The 24028-nt window shown below is 40.9% G+C and overlaps 1 protein-coding gene across 1 annotated transcript; it reads right to left on the reverse strand.

Annotated features, from left to right (window-relative positions):
• Positions 1-342: 342 nt before the first annotated feature.
• Positions 343-22390, reverse strand: zfhx3a (zinc finger homeobox 3a). Its single transcript, XM_073850833.1, has 8 exons — positions 19745-22390; positions 18852-19077; positions 12512-12601; positions 11807-11928; positions 10888-11088; positions 9295-9391; positions 3882-9170; positions 343-3795 (listed from the first exon to the last, which is right to left on the reverse strand). Exons 1-8 carry the CDS (start codon positions 22388-22390, stop codon positions 2510-2512), a joined length of 9957 nt encoding a protein of 3318 aa, XP_073706934.1. The 3' UTR covers positions 343-2509.
• Positions 22391-24028: the final 1638 nt, after the last annotated feature.

The following is a 24028-nucleotide window of genomic DNA, read 5'->3' on the forward strand; positions in this document are numbered from 1 at the left end:
GCTGTCTCTTGCTAATACACATGAACTTGAATCTCAGTTTGAACTTTAGCTGCATTGATTTTGTCTCGTTTAACCTCCATTGATTTCTAGTGCTTTGGCTGATTGCCCGTCTCCTTTACACTGCCTCAGCAGAGTAGGGTGCATGCAATCAGATTAAGGACATAGCAGAAACGCACATGATCAAATCACAGAACTTCGATCACTACAAATTTGGTGTGCATTTTCGGTGAAAATGTGTTACTTGCAACCTTCAATCTGTTAGACGGGGCAGTCAAAAAGTCTTTTAAAAAGACAGAGATTCCCGAGGAGCATAAAGACATGTCAAAGTATTAAAAGGAAACAGATTTTATTCACTTTGAATGCTTGTATATAAGAGGACAGGAGACATTAGCCCAGTGAGTCACATGAATAAACACAAGTGCATCATGAACATACATTATTTGGCGATCGCTACAGTAATAACATTTCCAGGAACACGCAGAGTAAACAGTCTCTCACAGCAGGTCCAGACTCAGGAGTGAGAGCATACGTTACAGTCCCCTTAGAAGTAGAATACAATGGAGAGAAAAACAAAAAAAACAAATGACAAATGTGATATTTGGAATGCAAACTTTGTATAAATATAACATCATTGGTTTTCAACATTGGTTGGCTAAGAGGAGAACATAATGTAGTTCATGGAGAGTCACAGTCTTCGCAGTCATGTGTGGACACAACTGCAGTGGAACGGGGACGGGGTTTGTGGCTACTGACGGTCGTCATTAAAGCTTCAGCGAAAAGCAAAATCAAGCATGCATCTTAGTACAAACCTACATTAGCAGCACACTCTATTTCCTCAACAATTAGACCCAGTACATTTAGTAGAACAAACAATAAGAAACAAAATCAAACAAGATAACCAGACAAAAAAGAAAGGCCAGACACAGAGAAGCAAACTGTGTGATCTCCACCTCTATAATACAAACTACAATGGCTGCACGACAGTGCTGTCCCATATTTTCAGAGTAAGCTTTCTGTTTTGTTTGTTTTTATTTTTGGTTCTCTGGTTGTTTCATATATGAGGTCAGAAATGTTCTAATAAGTTAGCTAAAACAGTTTTCTCGTAGCTGGCTCCATCATCTAAAAAGATTTCCATTCCTTAAAAACAGTAATATTTTCTAAAGTATAAAGTTTTTTTTTTCCCATCCTTTGTATGCACCAATGGTAAGACTACTTTATCTTTGGATTTTCCATTAAAGCAATACTGTAAGTTATTATTGTTTCATAATATCATCACTGTTATTATTGTTAGTCATGGCAAGTGCAGAAATGTTAAGAAATAAAATCAACCACGTAGTAAAAGAGAAATGAAAAACTACTGCCTTAAAAGTGAAATTACAGTATTAAAGGCAAAAGAAGAAAACATAATAAGTGCACAATCGAAATGTTCTGTTTAGAAGACAACAAAAATAGAAAATATCTTATAGATGTGCATCGATCTAATTCATACACAGATAGGGTCTTTCAACTTGGCTCAGTGCAGGAGAGGAAGTTGGTTGTACAGTGACAATTTTCAACAGCATTAGAGGGTAAATGCTATGTTTTAACATGAGCATGGCTAAACAGCCTCAAGTGTCTTTGACTGGGACGATACAAAAGTTAAATATACAAGTAATTTGTTTTAAACCTACCATACAATTAAGTCATTTGAATTCAACAATCTACGCAACACCAAAATGTTCATACATGTATCTATCATTAACACAGAATGTTTTTTTTGTCATTTTTCGAAATGAAAAAAAAAGCTAAATCATATTTTTCCACAATTTACAACGGTCTGCAATACGTTTGTGTCTGGACAAGTACTTGTCCACAAAAAAAAAAAAGAACATCTACTAGCTTAGTTTGAAAACAAATCAGAATTGGACGTTTTCATTCATTACACATTTCTTTTGGGCTTCATATATTTTCTATTGGTATGTCTTGTAACAGAACAAAATTGAGAGCTGTTGACCTGAGAGAAGACAACATCAAAATACATTACATCACTTCATTAAGCCAATAATATAATATCTTAACACTTGACAGGGCAAAAAATAGTGTAGGTGTTTTATGAGGGTCTGTTCAAACGCATGCGTTCGAAACAGACTTTTGGTTAGTTAGGTAATCGTGAAACCATCTTAGGTTCTTCACCAGTCTTTAGCTGTGCACCCTTTAGTTTCCAAACAGTTTACATATACTCAAGTTTTAGTTAAAAACCAACATATTGAAATGGAAAAAACATTCTACTGACACTTGTTTTTGGTTACAAGCACTGTTAATGCAAGTTGGATCCTACAGGATTCAGTCCTTTGAAAACAGTCTGCCAAACTAGCTCTGGGTCATAGCTTTCCCCAAGTGTAATCTACAGTGGAGACATTTTGTTCAACTTTCCTCCTGTTTTTTTTTTTTTTCATGGAGTCTTTTCTGAGGTTCTCCAAGCCATAAAAACAATGGTTATGGAAAGCATCAAACCTCTTGCTCCAGTACATTATGTTGAGTCTTGTCCCTCCTCTGACTCGTTGCTCTCGCAACGCCCATCCACAGAGTCTATTGGTTTTATGTGACAAGTCTTTGCAGGGCTTGTCAGGCTTGAGGTAACATTTGAAGGCGAAAGAACATGATGTGAGGGAGAAGCCGGTGAGCTTTGGGAAGCCTCAGGTAAAACTGAAGTCAGGGGCGAGCTTTGGAGACTTTTGGTCGGGTTAGGGATGGAGGTTTCAGAAGAATACTGGGCAGTTGTAGAAGATCTCTGTTCACTGGATGGGTTTGACTGAGAGGTAGATGAGGGACTGATGTGAGGTAATCGAGGAGAAGCATGCTCTTTGGCATTCAGTCTCTCTGCCGCTCTTTGTCTATGCTGAGGGTGCTCCAGATGTTTGATGAGCGCTGCATTCCCAGTAAGAGACACCTCACAGGCGAGACAATCGTAAAGTTGACCATCCTTGCCTTCTTTTCTACACTCGGTTTTGGAGACAATACAGTGGCTTAGAAGAAAGTTATTGTCCACTTCTGGCTGCTTAGTGTTGACAGAGTTAATGAACGGGGAATCTGTGCCATTGGGTGTGCCTTGCTTCTTGTCATGTTTGGATGAAACGGCGTTCTCTGCATTGAGGCGAGCAGAGATTGGGCTAGGTTTTGGTTTCTCTGGTAGCTGCACTAACGGTTTCTGTTGCAGCTGCAGTCTTTGTTGCATCAGTGCACCCTGCAGATTTTGTTGATATTGCTGGAGAATAGAGCCCGGGGACAGCCCCATCAGAGCCTGTGGCAAGACTGGACCGTAGGGGAACATGCTATCCATGCCAAACATGGGCTGTAGGAGGCCTCCAGGCATAGGTGTGGGAATATGGGGAGAAAAAAGTGAAGGGAAGCCGGGCATCAGACAGGGAAAAAGGGGGCTAGGGAGCAGAGCAGCTTGGTCATTTTTCATTGCTGCGTGAAGAGCTTGTAGCTGAGCTGGGTCAATAGCATATTCTCTTCCATTATTTGGAGTAGATACTGATGGTCTGGAAGAGTCTGACTTCTCTTTACTTTTGCTAGAAGAATTTGCACAAGTAGCATTTCCCAGTGGAGTATTGTCAAGCTTGTTAGTGGGAATTCTGTTACTTTCAGTGTCTTTTTCTTTGGGAATCTGGAGTTCTTGTTCCGTGGTCTTTGGGGTCAAGACAGAGTTGGTTGTGCTAACTACATCTTTGTCATCCATAGCTGATATGGCAGAAGAGGGCGTCATGGTTGGCTTGCAGGTCAGCTCATTTATGGGGGTGTCACTGGCACCACCTATAATAATGAATGCATAAAAGAATTTTGTTAAGAATTTTGTTAAGAAAATTAATTTTAAAACAAAGTGTAGGTTAGCCACATACCTGTTTTTACAGAAGAAATATCCTCAGTCATTGTGCTGCTACCACCTGGTATGCTTGAGTACATTGAAGACTGGCTCAGACAGTGGAGGGCAGTTTGGTTAAGCCCCACTGCGCTCAGTATAGCCTGTGGTTGCACAATTCCCAGAACATCACTTGTCTTTTTCAGATGATCTACCTCCTGCTGCACCATCAGCTGACGAGTAGATACTGAGCCCAAATATTCCTTGTCCCTCTCCATCTGGCCACCCAGGGCCTCCTTAACTTTAGCAAGATGTTGCTGGGAGAAGACATGGTCACGAATAGACAAGCAGCCACTGTATTTAACAGAGCAAAGAGTGCACTCTTTCTTGGGTCTATCTATAGAGGTACGCTCTGTGCCAAATTGCTTCGCAAGGCTAAGCTTGGCCTTTTTCTCCTTGGCACGAGCATTCTGAAACCACACCTGAACAACCCTCTTGGCAAGGCCAATGTCATTGCCCAAGGCTTCACATTCAAGCATTGTTGGGGTTTTATAGTCACTAAAGCAGGCTTTGAGCACTTTTACCTGCAGGTTGGTCATTTGAGTGCGGTAGCGTTTATTACCGTATCTGTCATTATCAAAGCTCTGACTGTTGGAGCTACCAGGGCATGGTGAAGCTGGATCAGCCAGGCTGGAATTTTCACTGTAATCCAAGACTAAATCATTATCAAAATCTTTTGCATTAAAGCTCATTGCAGGGCTAACCAATCCAGAAGACATCTTTTCATCATTTTCAGAAGAAGCCTCTCTTTCAGTGCTGGGAGACATGTGGTCAGTACTGCCATGTTTAGCCTCTAGAGAGTCATTTCCTTCATCGGTTGTACGGTCATTAGCCGTGTTTGTGTTAGGGTCGCAGTTATTCAGCTTGCTTTGTTCAAAATTCTGATAAACTGACATGGAAGGCATTTCAAAGTCTTCCATACCATCACCTTTAATAGGTTTTGGACTCAGACGCTGCTGATGTGAAGACAGGTCCATGCCTTTGTATGCTGGAGAGTCTACATCATCAGTGGAGTTAAAAAATTGAGAATAGTTGGCAAAATCAAAGAGATCAGATTTGATCTGAGAACCTTCCCGGTCTTGGGTTATATTAGGTATTGCCACACTGTAGCCTGCATTCTTTGCTTCATGCCAGTGACGTGATCGTATGTGGGCAGCAAGAGCAGTCTGTGCTTTAAAGAGAGCTCGACAGAATGGGCAGCGACGATGGATTTGAGATGGGCTCAGTGCCCGAAACTGGCCTTTCCTCTCACGAGCTCGGGTGTTCTGGAACCAGACCTGAACCACTCTTTTCTTAAGACCGACCTCATTGGAGATATGATCAAGCATCTTGCGTGTTGGATTGGAGTCCAAAAGATATTTCTGATATAATACCTCCAGCTGCTCTGGTGTTATAGTAGTCCTCATACGTTTGTCTCGCTGGGGTTCCTCCCCATTATTTTCCCAATCATTTTCCATAGAACTGGATCCTGCTTTCTCTTCAAGTTTCCTCTTCAGAGAGTTTATGGTTGAATCGGGAATGGTGGTCACTGCAGGTGGATTTGCCACTATCTGGGAAAGTGTTCCTGAAAGCAGATGCCTTGCAAGTAGAGGATTAGCAGGATCGAACAGCATAAGAGACATGTCTACAGGACGGTCTAGGAACGGTGGGGTGGGAAAGTAACTTTGGGTAAGGAAGTGCATTTGCTGGTGCTCTTGCCAATGTTCAAATGAGGGGAAGCTCAGTTTACACTGGATGCAGTGGTAAGGGCTCATATCTTGGGGTGGTTTCTGTTGCTGCTCAGTTGAAGGAATCTCTAAAGGACTAAAAATTGTTTGGGAGCTCTGTGATGGAGCTGGTTTTGTTTCAGATGTGCTGGAAATCTGTTGTTGTTTAGAAGGTGGGTGAGAGGAAATCTCTGTGCTTACATTTTGGTTCTCCTCGCATAGAGGCTTTGGCTGCTGCATTCTTTTCTCTGCTTCCTCAACCTCAGAGTTGATACTAACAGCCTGTTTAGGGTCAGAAGATGCTTCATTTGTTTGTTTAAGCTCCCCAGTGAGACTTGCTGTGTGCATATGCTCAGAATCAGAGGACTTCACATTAGTACTAGACACAGATGAACTGGAGGGGCTTGAGCAAGAAGCTGCTTGTGTAAAGTAAGAGGGTCCAGATATTGGACTATGACACTCAGTCTTAAAATCCAATGCAGTTTCATTCAGGTCATTCTGCATTTCCTCATCCTCATCTTTGTAACACTGCTGTTTCTGGTGATTAATAAGATCAAAAATGCGTTGTAAGACTATGTTGCATTTCTTACACTGGAAACTGTTGTTGGACGTACGAAAGTAGCGGTCATTGGATAGGTCTCGACGTTCACTCTCTCTCCCTCCCTCTCCTTGGTTCTCATAATTTTTCCGAGCTTTTTGTCTGGCATTTTGAAACCATACCACAATCACACGGGTAGAAAGATTAAGGAGGTTGGACAGTTGCTCAAACTCATCATCTTTGGGGTATGCATTGGCATCAAAAAAGTCCTGCAGTGCTCTTAGCTGGTAGTCAGTAAACCTGGTTCTTGAGGACCTCTTACTCCCATAAAACTCTTGTCTGGATGGTTCAGGAGAGGGTGGTCTAGAATCAACCTTTACATCTTCCAGTGTTGTGATGGGAGGGTTACTAAAGTTATATGGAGAGTCCTTGTTGCGTTGGCGTTCTTTGAATAGAGTGTTCCGAAACCAGTGCTTTATGACCTTATGTGGCAAACCAGATTTGGTGGCCATCTCATGGATTTGGTCCTCATTTGGAGAATTGTTGATATCAAAATACTGACGCAGGATTATAAGCTGGTCATCTGTGATTCTGGTTCGAGGTCTTTTACTTTGTTGCTGTAACATGGCTGGAGTTAACTGCTGTTGATAAAGCTGCGACAAATCAGGAGTCAGTCCACCCTCCACTGGGGGCAGATGGACAGGGACCTGAGGAGTTAAAGCTTGCAAGGATATGGGAGGCATTAGGAGTGGGGGGAAGAGTGGCAGTTCCATGGGTAAGGGAATTTGGGCTAATGGAGCCTTAACTTGAGAAATGGAGACAGTAGCAGGAGAAGCACTAAGTGTAGAAGCAGGAATAATTGGTTGCACTGGTTGTTGCAGTTGCGGCTGCTGAACTGAAGAATTAGGAATCACAGGAGGGGAAGGAGAAGGGGATGAGACAGGAGAAGCTTCTGGAGTTGCAGGTCTCAATGGGAAGAGTTTGTCATATTGCTCCCTGTAGTCTTTGGCAAATTTCTCCAATGACTTAATAGGGAATATGGAATGATGAATCTGCTCTTTATGGCTCTTTAGTATCAGTGCATTTGAAAAAAGCTTCCCACAAGACCCACACTCTAGCTTCTCCATATCTTCTGAATGATCCACCTCTTTAGTGTCAGACACATCCCCACCATTTGGTATTGGTTCAGTAAGGTTTTTCTGATATCTTTGCTTATTTTCATTGTATTGCATGACTAATTCAAAACCAATGTTTTCAAGCAAAACCTTTGAAGCATTCCCGGGCGCATCATGGGCTATTCTGGGTGGAAGAAACTTATTAAAACTCTCTCCATTGGTTGACATCTGTTTGTTTACGCCTTCATTTTCTTGAGATTTAGGATTTTCTCTGGTGCCTACATTATCAATTTCATTTGATTCTTCATTACAGTTCTGTCCATCTGTGTCCTTCTCACTTGGTGGACCATTGGTCAGTTTCTGTTCATCCATTTCAGGACATGCAAGATCTTCATTTTGTTTCTGTTTGGAATAATTTTTTGGGACATCTTTTTTGGAAGACTCAGCAGTATCCTCATTTACAGTAGGTTTTAATGTGCTTATGTTTAGTCCAGAGCCTTTAAGGTTTACTTCTGGATTCATGCGGAACTCTCCTCCTGGAATAAGAAAAGGAAGAAGCAATTGCTGTTGCTGCTGCACTGGAAGAAGAGCCTCTGTTGCCATAGGAAAAGGATGTAAAAGTGCAGGATTGAATAAATGGGACTGAAGAAGAGCAGCCTTCTTTTGGAGCTCTTGCTGGAGATGGGCTTGAGCCTGGGCTAACTGCTGCTGTTGGTGTTGTAATGGTGGTTGTTGTAATGCCATCTGTTGCTGCTTGGTAGCTGAATCAATCATGTTTACCAACTTATTCCTCATGTCAGATGTCGAAGGATGAGTGTCTGGGTTTGCAGGTGTGCCATTGATTTCATTGTTTTGTTGGAGGCTTAGACCAGCATTGTTCAAGGAAGTGGCAGGCTTCATAGTTGCAGGAGTGTTGGACAATGCCTTGCCTGGGGGAGGGGCAACAGATTCAGAACTAGAAGTGGATGAATCAAGCTTGGATGCACGAGCTTTGGTCTGGTGCAAGACAGAGCGCATATGAATCTCTAAGGTTGAACTCTGACTGTATGCTACATTGCAAATACTACATTTAAATGGTTTGTGGTCTGCATTGTTGACAGGCTCCTGCAAGCCAGTTGATGTGTCCTGCAGAGAGCGTTTAAGTTTATGTAAGTGTGACACTGAGTTGTAGTGCACCAAGAGAATATTCTTCTGGGTGAAGGATTCCTTGCAAACTGTACATTTGAAAGGCCTTGATGGATCCAGAAATTTCTCCATTGTGATATTCGGACCTTTTCTGAGAGAAAAAACAGGCTGCTTGGGGTCACATTCAACATTATCTTTAACCAAACTTGAGTCATTCTCTGTAGGACTTAACTGTAGTTTTTCCTCCAAATCACATTCTTCATCATCTTTCATCCCAGCTTCTTCTGGCGATCCCTCCTCTTCGCCAAAACTCTGATCCCCGGAGATTAGGGTCTCACCATTCATCATCAAACCACCGTAAAGCTGCTGTATCTGGGTTTCACTCAGCTCCAGGTGGCTTGTCTCAAGATGCTTCCGAAGGGCCTGCACTGTACGGAAACTACGTTGACAGAGGCAGCACATGGTCGCAGCTCTGATAGCATGGTACTGAGAATGCAGCTGCAGCTTTTCAGGGGTTTTGAATGCTAGGCTGCATTGATTGCACCGGTACTTGTAAATGTGGCGATCAGATATTGCTGTTTGAGATTTCTGGCTATGGAGCTGGTTAAAGTGTGTCTGAAGTTCACTTGAGGATGTAAAGACTTTGTTACAGCCTTTCTGCCAACAAGGAAAAGCAGCATTGTTCTCCTTTGTAGATTCTGCATCATCTGACGGTTGCTTATAGATTTTTGCTGCCTCCAAGTGAGGTGTTGTACCTCTCTCGGGTTCAGCATCGGTTGAAATTTCTAATTAAAAAAAAAAAAACGAGAAAAAGGATAGTTGTGAATTCATTGTGATGCAATGAAATGCATTTTTTTTTTAAATCTTTCATTTAATTTGGTAAAGCAAAATAGTGAGATTTTTACTAACCATCCAGTCTCTTTGTTTCATTTGCATTTATCAGCTGTGTATCCGAGTTGTGCACTGGCAAAAACATCTTTTCTGGTAGCACGTCTGAAGCAATTACCTGATCACAAGGGGGAAAAAAAGAAATCATAATAGGTTTGATAAATCCATTTTGTGGATTAATTAATCCACAAAATCTCATTATTAAGTCATTTCATTGTTATCTCTGAAAATGATTGGTCATTATGCTGTGCTCCTGCTACATGTGTGCATTAACGATGCATGGTGTGAGAGAATAGACCCTTAACTTCAGATGGCAAAATGGAATCGCAGTCATGAACCAACACTTAAAGCAGTTCAAAGGTTAAGTATGAATGGAAGCCCTCTTTGGTCTGTGACAACACAATTAGCTAACTTTGGATGTAAAAAAGCCACTTTATTTATCTCCCTCTCCTTCTCTCCTTCTGTACCCACTCAAGTTTAAAATGTGTAAATCAATGCAACTTTAAGGGGGGAGAGGGAGGGAGAGCAACCAAACAAAATGGCTGCTATTTCCATCACAAAGCACACCATTTCAGGAAAGTGCTGTATTAAAGGGACACGAGGAAGGCACACAAGTCCTCTTCAAGGTCACATTTAATTTAGAACATAATTACCAGGCACGGTTCATAACGAAAATCACCTAGCACTGGCTCAGAACTAATGAAGCACAATTATTTTCATTACTGTATTTCAGTTCAGCTGGGGAAGGGGGGAGAGGAACGCAAAGTGCCGAGGAGAGAAATCAAGAGAGATGGCAGAACAGAGGGCAAGGAAGACCAAGAAAGATATGAGAGGGGAGAACACATGAATGGAAAGAAAGACAGAAAAGCCTTTTACGCAAGAAAAAGCACTCAGCGCAAGCTGACTGAATTGGCAAAAAATGTCCAACCTTTCAGAAACAGTGAGGCATGTCTGCTTGGGCTTCAAACAAGCTCTGGTGCATTAGTATCAATTTATATTCTGCAGATAAAAAAGCTAATTTTAATATTCATTGGATCTGAGGCAGCTACCTCTCCCTTCCCCCCACTCAATGTCGTTACTTGTCTCCGCTCGCTCGTGCTGGAGTCACAGAGGGTCTAAACACCCCTCCGCACACGCACATACACACCGCGCCGAACATTTTCTTGCATAAACACAATTTTTGCACCATATATAGGAATAGCTTTCGAATTATGTTTTTTAATATCTTGAAAGCAGCATGGCTGACGGCCAAAATAACATGTATAATTACAGCAAATATGGTGGCCTACACGACATTGTAGAATTTAACAATTTAACAAGCACTATGCAATATGTAATATAAAATTCTCAGTAAATATCAGGTGATTGTTTAGCTGCTTGTAAACATTTTTTTATATATTTGTAAATTTTTGTCAAAATTTCATTCAAAAGATAATGTTTTGAAAAACGAATTCTTAATATCTTAAACACGTAATTTTGTTGTATTTTGTTCAGAGTTTTTTACTAGAGATTGTGGATTGCTTTAATGCTTTACAAAATTGCAAACTATACATATGAGCAAAAATTCTAAATCTATATCATGCATTCATACTGTGTGTCTTTTTTTCCCCTCACCGTGTTGATGAGCTTCTGAGTGCAGTCTGCAGTGACACTGTGCAGATGTGTGAGGTGGGTACGCAAGAGGGCAATACTGTGCAGCGTGTCTTGGCACAGTGGGCAGCGGACAGCAGGCTGAACTGCATGCTGGTTCATCACATGACTCCTCAGACGCTCAATATCACTATGACGGAACCGACAGAATGGACACTGCCGCATCTGAATGAGAGACAACAAACAGAAATACTTAGAGGTACAATAACTACATACCGTCTTTGCAGCATTCAATTTCTTTAAATAACTATAGGCTTTGTTTTTGTTTTTTTTGGTATAGTGATGGTATCAGATATACAGTAGTATTAAATGTGAACCTAGACCACACAACCAGTCGTAAGTAGCACGGGTATATTTGAAGCAATAGACAACAATACATTGTATGGGTCAAAATTATATATTTTTTTTATGCCAAAAATCATTAGGATATTAAGTAAAGATTTTTAAAAATTTGATTAGTAATATTCATTGCTAAGAACTTCATTTGGACAACTTTAAAGGGGATTTTATCTAAAACAAATATTTTTCACACCCTCAGATTCACAAACAATAAATCAAAGGAATGCTTATTTATTCAGCTTTCAGATGTATAAATCTCAATTCAAAAAATGTACCATTATATCTAGTTTTGTGCTCCAGGGTCACAAATGGCATTTAATGTTGCATATTATTTTCTAGGGCTTGCACAACTACTCATTTTTACTATTCTGCAAGCTATACAGAAAAAGCAATGATGGGTCAATGTCGTTTCTCTTTATAGAAACAATATTGTATGTCGCATTAGTAGTTTTAAAGAACTTGATTAACATATATTAACATTATATTGACTATAAAATGGTGCATTTTGGTAAAGAAAATGAGTGAGGAATATGTTGCAGCAGACCTCTTCCTGTATTCGTGGCCGTTTGCAGGGAGAGGGCTCAACTGACTCGTCAGATCCAGATGAGGGACGCTTCGGACTGGAAGACGACTCATTTTGTTCCGTTTCCGTTTGAATAAATCCATCTATGAGTAGAAGATGCAAATAGATCATTTATAAGTGCGCACATTTTTGCACATTATTTACAACAGTAAGCTCATTGTAAAACAGTTCCCAGTTGGTATCATAGACAGCAAGGAAAACAACAATGCAAATATTAATAATATACAGTTAAACCAAAAATTATTCAGACACCAGATATACTAGTGGGTGCAGGACACTATGGTTCATTTATGTAAGTGAGCAAAATAAAGTAAACTGTGATATATTACACCCAAAAACTCCTCCAGTGGACTACCAGAAAAATTGATAAAAATTTGAGAAATCTGACATTATCAAGATGAATTTGTTCTGACAGTTTAACTTTTGTGCTCTTGTCAAATTTTATTACCATTTTCTAAACTACAGCAAATAAACTGTGATAATGTGAGAAATTTTGAAGGTGTCTGAATAAATTTTGGTTTAAATGCATGCATGATAATATTATTAAATTGTGTTGGATTTTAACAAGAAAAACAATACATTTAATGCAAAATCTGGGCATTGAAGAAATAGCAACTGAAAAAAAACAAACACTGTTTTCTTTGCAAGGGAAATTTTATTAAGGACCTGTTTTCTTCTCCATTCGGTCTCCGTGATTATTTCTGTCTTCTTGGTTGGCTGTAACCTCAGTGGGAGAATCTATTCCATTCTGATCTCCTTAAAAGACAAAAAAGAGAAAAGCAAATTCAGAAAGTGCCTCAAATTTGACAAATAGAATTGCAAAGCCAGGTTGACTGCAGAATCACATTCAAACCTATAGGGGTCAGTCTCCACTAGCTCGGAGAGACCCAGCCAACCTCAGTGCTCATCCTCAAACATATTAACACAAAGACGGACCGACACAATACAGTAATAATGTACAATATCTCTTTTAGATTCACACAAAAGTTAAAAATATTGATCCTCTACAGTAAAACATACAACGAATGGAAGAGGTAAAGTCAGTGGCGTCAGCAGAGCTTGATTTGACCTGTGGGGATTTGAAAAGTCACAGGAGGAAGATAATGCAGCAGAGGTCAGGGGGGTCACACACAAAGAGTCCATTTCAAAGCACAAATTGGCGAACAATGCAGCCATGACAGGCTTTAAAAATTATCTTTATACAATAGGTCTTTGCACTGTGCTCAGTTTGATACTTAGTTGTAGCTTTCTTACTAAATCAGGCATTTCCAAAACATATGGGATGACATTCACTGGCAATATTTTGACAACAGCCTTCAGTTTTGGCTTGTTATTTTTTAATCTCACCCCGACTCTAAAAATCAAAAAGAATGCAGAGAGTTGGAAATTCAAAAAAGCGCAACGATGCCGTGTTGTTCTTTTGCAGCGTCTAAAAGCTTCAGCTGAGCTCCGTAGGTACAAAACACACAGCCTCGGGACACACTAAACCAGATACCCCATTCAACGTCCTCCCTCCCTCCCTCTCCTCATCCTCTTCTCTCTTGCTTTCTGCCTTTCTGCTTTCTTAGCAGAGTAATTGTTCTGCTACGTGGGGGAAGGGAAAAGAAGAACAGAGTTGATTTGGGTGGGTTTTGGGAAAGGGGGGTGTGGTTGTGGTATTAGGGGAAGGGGGGCAAGTGGAAACAAAAAATGCACGAGGGTTGTCATAACAGACCAATCAAAGACAGGCCGAGGTATCTTCTGGTGGTTCTTTGAGAAGGTGATTATGACAGAGGGTGAGAGAGAGAGCGAGAAAGGCCATCTGAACACCAATTATCCTGACAGACACGCTATTGATTTCCTATCAAACCAACACACCCATAAACACAGAACACATAACCTGAAACTGTCAAATCCGCTCTAGTTACGACCGCCCCATTGAGCCCTCTCGCTCAGTCATTCTCTCAAAGTCACACACACCGCACTGAACCTGGCCAAAAATATTAGTCTATTGTTGAGCATCCTTCACAGGGAAAATCTCAACGAGAAAGCTTAGGAATGGAAATTTAAAAAATGCATAAATTAGCAACAGTAAATAAATATGCATAGCCCTGAAGGAAATCATTAAATAGTGAAAATTCATAATATTTTGAATCATTAAATTGTGACAAAATGGCAAATGTAAGTAAATTTGGTCAATTTGAAATGCAAAAAGAATCCAAATTTAACTAATGTGACCATGGAACACAAAACCAGTCTTAAGTAGCACTGGCATATTTGTAGCGAAAATTATCCATTTTTCTTTTATGCCAAAAATCTTTTCCATGAAGATATTTTGTACATTTCTTACTGTAAATATATCAAAACGTAATTTTTGATTAGTATTATGCATTGCTAAGAACTTCATTTGGAAAGATTTTCAGGGGATTTTCTCAATATTTAGATTTTTTTGCACCCTCAGATTGCAGATTTTCAAATAGCTGTATTTCGGCCAAATACTGTCCATACATCAAAAGAAAGCTTATTTATTCAACTTTCAGATGATGCATAAATCTCAATTTTAAAAAATTGACCCTTATGACTGGTTTTGTGGTCCAGGGTCACGAATTTTAAAGTAGGTTTTAGACAAGGATGCAGCTAAATCATACAACAAAGGCACAAATATTTTAATTTCAAATCTGCATTCAAAATCCACTTCAAAACCCAAAGGGGGGGCATTCATTCACTCTGAATGGCCACGACGCATCTGTGTATGCTTCTTTCTGCATGTACGTCTTGGACAAAACAGATGGCCGTGGCTCAGCGTGGTGAGGTCATTTCAGCCTGTAATGAAGTGATCAGATGCACCCACACATGCTAACACACTCCAGGCGCACACTCAACACACACTTCATCAGCACTTCCTACTCGTCCCGGGGATCAATATACAAATGCTCAGCAGCATTGATCCAGTATTGATTATAAATTAGGCAATGCCCTGGTGTTCCTAAAGAGATCAATAACCAGCCATTCAACTGCGGCGCTCCAGCAGGTCGGAAGCAGCGCTGATCCGATGTTCCTACAGGTTCAAATTCACACTGAAACAGCTACTCAAGTCTCACTCTCCAACTTTAGCATTGATTGTGCACGACACACTGCTGCTAACCTTTTCTTGTACCCTGAGCGTCACCATTTCTGTTCATCGTGATGTAACACTAGTATACCGTATTTCTTTTTAGTTTTCCATGTTTATGATTTCATTTTTTTTTGCAGAATTAAGGATTTTAAAGAGCAGGTCATATGGTTTTTTGAAAAATATTTTTTTTAAGTAAGTAAAAATATCTGAGTGTGTGATAAATAAAGATACGTGACCCTAATATGTGTCTTAGTAGCACAGGTATATTTGTAGCTATAGCCAAAAATACACTGTGTAGGTCAAAATTAGATTTTCTATTATGCCAAAAATCATTAGGATATTAAGTAAAGATATTTTATACATTTCCTATTGTAAATATATCAAAACGTAATTTTTGATTAGTAATATGCATTACCAAATACATCATTTGGACAACTTTAAAGGCGATTTCCTCAATGTTTAGATTTTTTGCACCCTCAGAATTCAGATTTTCATAGTTGTATCTCAGGCAAATATTGTCCTATCCTAAAATTCATACATAAATGGAAAGCTTATTTATTTAGCTTTCAGATTATATATATATATATAAAAAATTTAAAACCCATAAGGTTTTAAGTGTTTTTTTGGTCCAGGGTCACATATTGCCCCTCAAAACATAGAGTCCACTTTAAGCCGTCTTAACAGGTCATCATATTTTCTAAATTTTGCTGTGTTCTGCACTGTGAAAGTTTTTTTTTTTTTTTCATATTATCACAGCAACACAATTCAAACCTTTAGTTGTGTGCTTGTGATTTTATAGAGGACTGCTTCTGTAATCTTGGCAAGTTCAACACAGGATTCGCTAAATGCTTGTCCATGAAATAGAAGTCTGTGCTTTCTTTTAACTTCTAAAAATAAAGGTTCTTTATTGGCATCAATGGTTCCATTAAGAACCTTGAATGTCTATGGAACCGTTTGATTCTTTATAGCCGAAAAAGGTTTTTAAAATGTTCTTCAAATTGGTGGTTTTAGAAACCATTTCCTAGCAGGTCCTTTGGGGAACCAAAAATGGTTCTTCTGGCATCACTGCAAAAACCCTTTAGAACCTTTATTTTTAAGAGTGTATTTGGACCAACAAGCATCTACGAAGTACAATATGTTATGTGTACACTTTCAATTAAGTGCTCAAAATATCAAGTTTTTTTGTTGTTATTTTGAAATTAGGTTTTGATATATTTACAGTAGGAAATTTACAAAATATCTTCATGGAACATGATCTTTACATAATATCCTACTGATTTTTGGCATAAAAGAAAAATCGATAATTTTGACCCATATAATGATTTTTGGCTATTGCTACAAATAAACCCATGCTACTTAAGATGTTTTTGGTCCAGGGTCACATATTGGGACACTTTAAAATACCATATAACCTGCTTTTTAACAATTACTAAACAAATATACTGAATGTTAGAATTGAAAAAAGGGGAACAAAACACCTGTCAGTCTTTAGGAATCTATATTGGCCTTTCTCCCTGCCTTTCCTTTAAAATGTTAATTGGCGAATGTTAATTAACTCATGCCTTGTTAGTGGGTTGCGCCTTTATTGGCTGCATTGACTGGCTAACCCTCTAGTTTAGCCTCTTTCTTGCCAGTGAAGATGTTACAAATGTGATTATTGGCAAGTCAATTAACAAAATCAATTCCTACCATTCTGAACAAAAAGCACACCACTCACGCTCTTCTTTCTCTCTCTCTCTCGCACACAAATGCATATGTACATATACAAACAGGCTGGGTGCCAAGGTCAGGCTATTGTTCAAATCATTAGCTGAGCTTATTCTGTCTTAGAGCTAGGGGTGGGCGATATGATCTAAAATTAATATCACGGTACTTTTCATCTTTTGAACGGTGACGGTATAGTATCACAGTATTACTTTTTTTGGTACATTTTGGGAGGAGTAGCCTGTCCTGTCCCTTTAGTATGTGAATAAAGTTAATATTTTTATAATATAATAAGTAAATGGTAGGTATCCTTATCAAAAAGAGACATGGGAGAGTATGCATTCTCAACTTATTTATTTTGCAAAAAACCTAAAGATCTTACTTAACAGTGTACAACAAAACAAAAATTATTTTTTATTTAAATTTAATTTCTGCAACATTTAAAACCTTTAAATAACTGACGGGAAATCAACCCATAGCAACAGTTTAAAAGTAGACCAATTCTGTGGGGAAAACACGGACTTGGCAACCCTGCATCCAACACGAGCTGCTGGATTTAATGTCATTGCACACATGAGTACGAAATTTTTGTCCGAGATTTTTGCACATTAAAAAAAAAAAAAAATACAGGTTATGTTAATCGAGTTTACACACTGCCTCTGAAACTTTCGTCCGTCATAAAAAAAAATTCAGATCGTGTTTGATTTTCTGCATTTTCGCATCCATAATAAGCATTTTGATAAGGATGGCGAATATGAGAAAACTAAAAAAAAAAACGCATACGAAAATCAGACTCAGTGTACAATGACCTTTAGATTTGAATGATCACGGGTCGAAAGTAAAGCGAGATGACAAAAATAGACTGGAGGATTTGCTGCAATCTTGTACTCACTGACAAATATCTGTTATAAGATGTGCTGCTCCCTTTACACAGAGTGTGCGTTATCGCAAAAAATCAAAAGTAAAAGTAAACAGCACGAGCAAGTTATATATAATATTAGTTCGCCTCGCGCCCGCTCAATTTGTGATCCGCTGTGTAAATCCTTCGGCCGGCCGAACGGGAAAAGTCTGCCCCTGGTATAGGCTACAGGCCCGACCTTTCTTCACGATGTTTCACCAGTCGTTTAATGGCCACTCCCCTTTTACCTTCCACCTGCAAAGCTGATACGAATATGTTTTACTTTTATATTTACAACAAGATATATAGTATAAGGACAGGTATTCAGACCACAACTGAACGTTTGAAGAAAATGTAATGCCTTATTATTTAGAATTAGCTATTATTGATGTAAATGCAGCCGTTCGAGGCACATAATTGATTTATTATGGCATTGACGGTATTAGAAAATCCATGTCGTAGCGCAATGTCACACCGGTGCTGACTATGACACCGGTGTACCGCCCACCCCTACTTAGAACTAAATGCTAATTGCCTCCACCACCCGGTTTTCTCAATTACCCCAGTGTAAATATCTGCCCTCTTCTCTTCTTCTATTCTTTCTGGTTTTCGGCATGTCTGTCAGCCCCTCCCCCTCTGTTGTTCTGTTGTGTGTGTTTAGAGCCTTGAGCGTCATGAGCACAACACACAAGGGACAGTTAGTCTTTTGATTTGGGGTTTAAGGAATTCTCACTAATGTAGCATCAAAAGCTGGTTTTCTGCTTGTGGTTAAATCTGCTTATTTTCCACCCTTGAAATGTGACTTTAAACTGGTTTAAAAAAACATTCTTTGTTGCCTTGCAAAACCTATGAACTTAACTCGGTTTTCCATATCCAAACTTATTTGTGACCCTGGACCACAAAACCAGTCATAAGGTTAAATTTTACAAAACTGAGATGTATACATCTAGGACAATATTTGGCCGAGATACATCTATTTGAAAATCTGGAATCTGAGGGTGCAAAAAAATCAAAATACTGAGAAAATCACCTTTAAAGTTCTCCAAATTAAGTTCTTAACAATGCATATTACTAATCAAAAATTACATTTTGATATATTTATAGTAGGAATTTTACAAAAAATCTTCATGGAACATGATCTTTACTTAATTTCCTAATGATTTTTGGCATAAAAGAAAAATCAATAATTTTGACCCATACCATGTATTTTTGGCTATTGCTACAAATATACCCCAGCGACTTAAGACTGGTTTTGTGGTCCAGGGTCACATTTATGATTAACAAAGCGACTGTGCATGTGTGTCTCGTACCATTTTCTTGAGCAGGGCTTTTTCGGATTGTAAAGATGGCACCAAGCTCCTCCTCATCCTGCAGACCCTTTTGGATTCGTTGTAGTCTGAGCAGCCCCTCCCCTCTCTGGTGGCTCAATGAATGCGAGTGCTGCACTAAAGAAAGGCTGTTCTGAGTGGAGAAATCACACAGCGCACAGTGCAGCCAGACATCTTCCGACTCCACTCCATCCAGCTGCTGCAAATACTGGGAGAAAGTTAAACATTAAACGTGAGTGAAAGAAAGAAAATCAGAAAAGAAGTTAAATCAATGAATAAAACACTCATCCAGCTCACATTTCAACACCAGTAAATAACATACTCAAGTACTTTAGCGGAAACCATATATTGACCATGTAGGCATAAATGATCAATATGTGGCTTCCTCTAATGCGGACAGCACAATATAGATCAATGCAGGATCAATATGACCCTGTAAAAACACCTATGTAGATGTTACTTAACATGCTTTGCTCAAATAAACGTTAAATCTCTCTCTCTGTCCAAGGTCTGGTGAAAGCTGAGCAGACAGATTCAAAGCAAATTAAACATCACATGCACACACAACCACAGTGAGAAACACCAGTCCACTTGTTTTACAGAACTCTAAACTGATTAGAGATGTGCTGAGTTAATGGACCACATTAGCAGGAGGGAAAAAATAACATACAATCTATCTCAATTACCAAAGAGGCCTTACAGGCCTTGGGAAGAATGGCGTCAGTCAGGGCATCTTGTGGATTTTACTGACAGGAATATCAGGACCCAGACCAGGGATCCTCAAATCTGGCTCAGAGCTTAAGAAACTCTGGATCTCACAAGCCAGATTTGGGGATCTCTGCCCCAGACTTTCTGGTTTGAATTGTAAGATTTACCTTATATAGTCTCAGGCTGGTCTCATGTCTGGAGTTCATGGTGTGTAGCTTCAGTTTCTCCAAACTGCTAGCCTCGTAGTTGCAAGCATTGCACCTGAGCTGCACCTGACTTCCAGCAGCAACACATCTGAGGCGCCACTCTTCTTCCTCCTCCTCGCTGTTTCCATGTTGACTACTGGCCTCTCGAAGGTGTGCGGCGAGCTGGTAGCGCTGTACGTGTTTGTCTGTCTGGCAGTGCAGTTGGAAGTTAGCTCGCAGAGGCGTGGCATAATGGCAAAGGCGACAATGATGGGTGTCTCCAGTTGTGCTCCTCCAGTAGGAATTGGGTAGTGACCGCTGCATGGTCAGGTGTTGACTTAGCTCCTCAAGAGTGTCACAGGAAAAGCAGCCACATAGAATGCAATCAAAGAGTTTCTGTGAAGTGATGGCATCGGGCAGTTTGCTCTGAGGTTGGCAGTGGCGGTAAAGCTCGGTGGTGTTGTGCTTACGTTGACGTTGCATGTGTGCCAGGTTCTGCTGCAGGAGAAGCACATTGTGCGTGTGCTTTTCGCTGGTCATGTGAATTCGGAGGTTGCGTGCCACGTTGGTTTCATAATCACAGACTTCGCACCGCCACGACGCATGTCCTCTGAGCTTGGATGGAGAGGGGGAACTGGCTTGGGTGGGGTGAGTGAGAGTAGGATGCGAATGGGTTAATGGATTGGGTTGGGATGCTGGGCTGTGCGCATGTGACTGCGTCTGCAGGCTCTGCATGTTGTTGAGGTGTTTGTCCGATTGCATGTGGATGCTCAAGTTGCCTTTGGTGGTGGTGGAATACTGGCAGACTTGGCAACGGAAGGGCTTGTACCCGCAAGAATAGGTCTCGCCTCTTGCTAGGCGTGGGTGGCTCTGCCCACTGCTGCAGTACGGGCACTGTTCAGAGTCCGACTCCGGGTGCTTCTCCTTCATGTGGGCTTCAAGAGTTTGCTGGTACTTGTAGTGCCAGTTGCATTTCGGGCACTTCAATGTCTTGCAGGAGTTTCTGGTGTGCACCAGAGAGGTCTGAACACCAAAAGTGAAAGAAGATCCTTGGACATCGTCTCCGGCTGCAACGAAGCCTCCATCACCGGCCACCACCAACCTTCCTCTAGAGGTCACATCTAAGTGTCCTTCTTCAAGAAAAGGCTGACTAGTTTGGGTTAAGGTGGGACTGAGCGTAGGGGACGTGGAATGGCTATGATTATTGGGCAGATGTCTGTCATCTTCAGACAACCTGGCGGTTGGTTCCATTGCTATGGCGCTACCATTCTCTAACTGGTCATTTGGTTCGGTTGCTGTGGCACTCTCTTGGTTGGCAAGTTGTTCTGTAGTAGTGACAGTGGACGGGTTTGCCACAACAAGGGAAGCAGGTGCAGGGTCGTGGCAGTTAAAGCTTGTTCCACACTCTGACTCAGAGTCTGTAAGGGTTTTGGTGTTGTTCATAAAGCTGGTTGCTATTGTTACAGAGTTTGGAGGTTTGGAAATGCTTTGGTTTGACAGAGCAGCTTCAGTAATGTGCTCTTGTCCGCTACTGCTGCTAATACTGTGAGCACCGTTATCTACAGTGCTGCCTACCTCTAAACACAATCTCCTCTCTCTTCCCTCACTACTTTCTCCAGTCTTTCTTATCTCGTCCTCCTTGCCTCTTTGTGTGCCCTCTCTTCCCAGGGTTGAAGGGTCTTTGGCAGGGCTTGGTACTGAGGTAGCAGGGGAGGTTCTGGGTGGAGAGGGCAGGAGAGGGAGTCCTGGCTTAGAGGTCAGAGGCTCTTCATTCTCTTTCCTTCTTGCCGTGTCCTCTGCGCTTTTCCCAGATGCCAGGTTTAACGGTACCACAGACTCACAATTCCTTTTTGGTTCTAGGAAACAGAGGAGCGGCCGGTCGCCTGAGCCAGAAGGCTGTAAAATGGCAGAGGTGTGTTTAAACGAGAGCAGATGTTGTTCTTCATCGCTGAAGGTGATGTTGTGTTGCTGAGAAGCGTGAGCCCTAAACGAGTGTGTACGGCCAAAGGACAGCCGACACAAAAAGCACATCAGGATGGGTTTGGTTAGACCGGACCATGTCGCTCCTGTCTCTGGTGATCCCGCCATGTCAGGTGCACTATCTTTGGATTGGCGGGTCATCAGAGCTAGACTATCACTGTCGTCAAGGTTATGCAATTGGAAGACACAAAAGATCTGTGGAGTGGGGCTTTGAGACAAGGAAACGTAACAGGTTTTAACAATGGAGGAAGGGGCACCTAACGAGGAGGAGGGTACACCGCTTGTAAGTTTACTCTCCGTCACGTAGGCAGACCCATCAGGCTGGTACAGGATCTCTCCAATAGGCTTCTCCACATCACATTCTTCCTCTTCATCTGCCCTCTCCCTCTCCGCTGCATCTTTTAACATCTCTCTGGTTGAACATTCATTAACTCTTTCTTTATACCTCCCTGCAAGTCTCTCCTCCTCAGCCCGCCCCTGCTTGGACAGAGCTGCTGTGCTCCGGTGAATGGCTTGATCTCTGGCCAGTAGAAGTGGACTGGGGGCCAGTGGTCTGCAGAGCCCAGGAGGCTGTTGTGTGTGGGGGCCAGAGGCTCCATTGTTGGAGACAGAGTCACAACACTCCATCCTCTGAGCTACTGAGCACATTCATCCCACCCTGGCCTAGAAAGAGAAGGAAGGAGAGAAAAAAGGGGTAACATTTAGAATCCGAAGTATGTTAAATTTGAGCAGCATAACAAACTTTACTGTCACTATTCAGAGAGAAGCAACCCAGGAACAGTGAAGGAAAGCAGAGAGAGGTCTAGACTGTGATCAATAGCTCTTTGCCAAGCTGTATTACCGAGAGCTGAATATTACATGAGAGACAATTCCTGGAATCACCAAGATCTGCTCAATTAAATGTCTCTGTCTGTCTCGGCTCCCCCCATCCCCCTCCATCTGCATTATATTTCCCTTTAGGCAACTGAGCAGAACATAGGGCCGTGTCTACGGGGGATTGCCCCGTGACAGCGCCTCCGGAATAAGTTCCCTATTGACTCTACTTCCAGGTTTCTCCAGAGACACGGCCCCCACAGGCCTTGATCAGTAAAGCAGCTGAATTAAATTGAATTATATTAATGCAGCCTTTCACAACAGGGTTCAACTTATAAGGCGTCTAAAATAATTGCAATTTGCATTAATGCTAAGTAGAAACAGGTTCACATTTGGATAGGCATTTTAATTGTGCAAGTTTGTGCTGCTGCCGGTACATTTTACAAATGCAAACATATGATGTTGCTACTTAAGCCTGCCTTGTGGTTACACCGAGGGCTATAGCTAAATAATTAAAACATGCTTATAGTTATTACTGGATTTATCTACAGTTAAGTCACCTAAACAACAAGCATGTGCACAGACGGTGTCTGAGGAGAATACAGGGTTTGTGAATTGCAGTTGGGGGGCTAATTGCTCGGTTTCTAGGTTGAACAGCGCAGATTCTTGAACTCAGATTCAAGCTGTTATATTGAGCTCTCTCTGATCCTCTCTACTGGAGGGGGCTAAAGTGCTAATGGGAAAATCAATAGCGTGAATGCTAAGCATCTTACTGGAAGCAAGAGCAGGATGCTAGCACACCAGGCTAAAGGATGTGTTCACTGATTTACACTCAAACAGGACCTAAAACAACAGGCTTAAAGGCCCAAAGCAATGTTTCAAAAATGAACACGGAAGTCCACTCATTTAAGCGAACACAGATACTGCCATGCTGACACAAACTAGACTTCCTGTACAGATCGATGAATATCCAGTCTTATTTGCTCCGTATGTGTGTGTGGTGTAATTAGTGATGTATCTCATTAGCTGCTAGGTTAATTACCCATCTCTCTGGGATACCTGATAGGGGGCACACAGCTGGAATCAAGACACATCTTAAACTAATTACTCTCTAGAAGCGTGTGTGTAGATTAAGACCAAGATGTTGGCTGAGAATTACACAAAACAGCACTAACCCTAAAATGAACTCTGACACTAACAGTAACAGCACTAACCCTAACACACACACACACACACACACACACACACACACACAAAATATACAGGGAAATTCTTAGCACTGAACTAAGACCAGTTTTTTTTTTTTTTTTTGAGAAATAAGTTAATCAACAGCCAAACTTATTAAACTTACCGGCCCCTAATGAGAGCTATAACAACCCTGTTACTCATTTTAGTGTTTTATTCTTATGTTTGTTTAAATTTGATGTTTATTTTGTGTTTACTGATTTATAAAAAAATTAAAGAAAGGTTGCA

The sequence above is a fragment of the Garra rufa genome, chromosome 11, assembly GCF_049309525.1.
Source record: "Garra rufa chromosome 11, GarRuf1.0, whole genome shotgun sequence".
Taxonomy (NCBI): domain Eukaryota; kingdom Metazoa; phylum Chordata; class Actinopteri; order Cypriniformes; family Cyprinidae; genus Garra; species Garra rufa.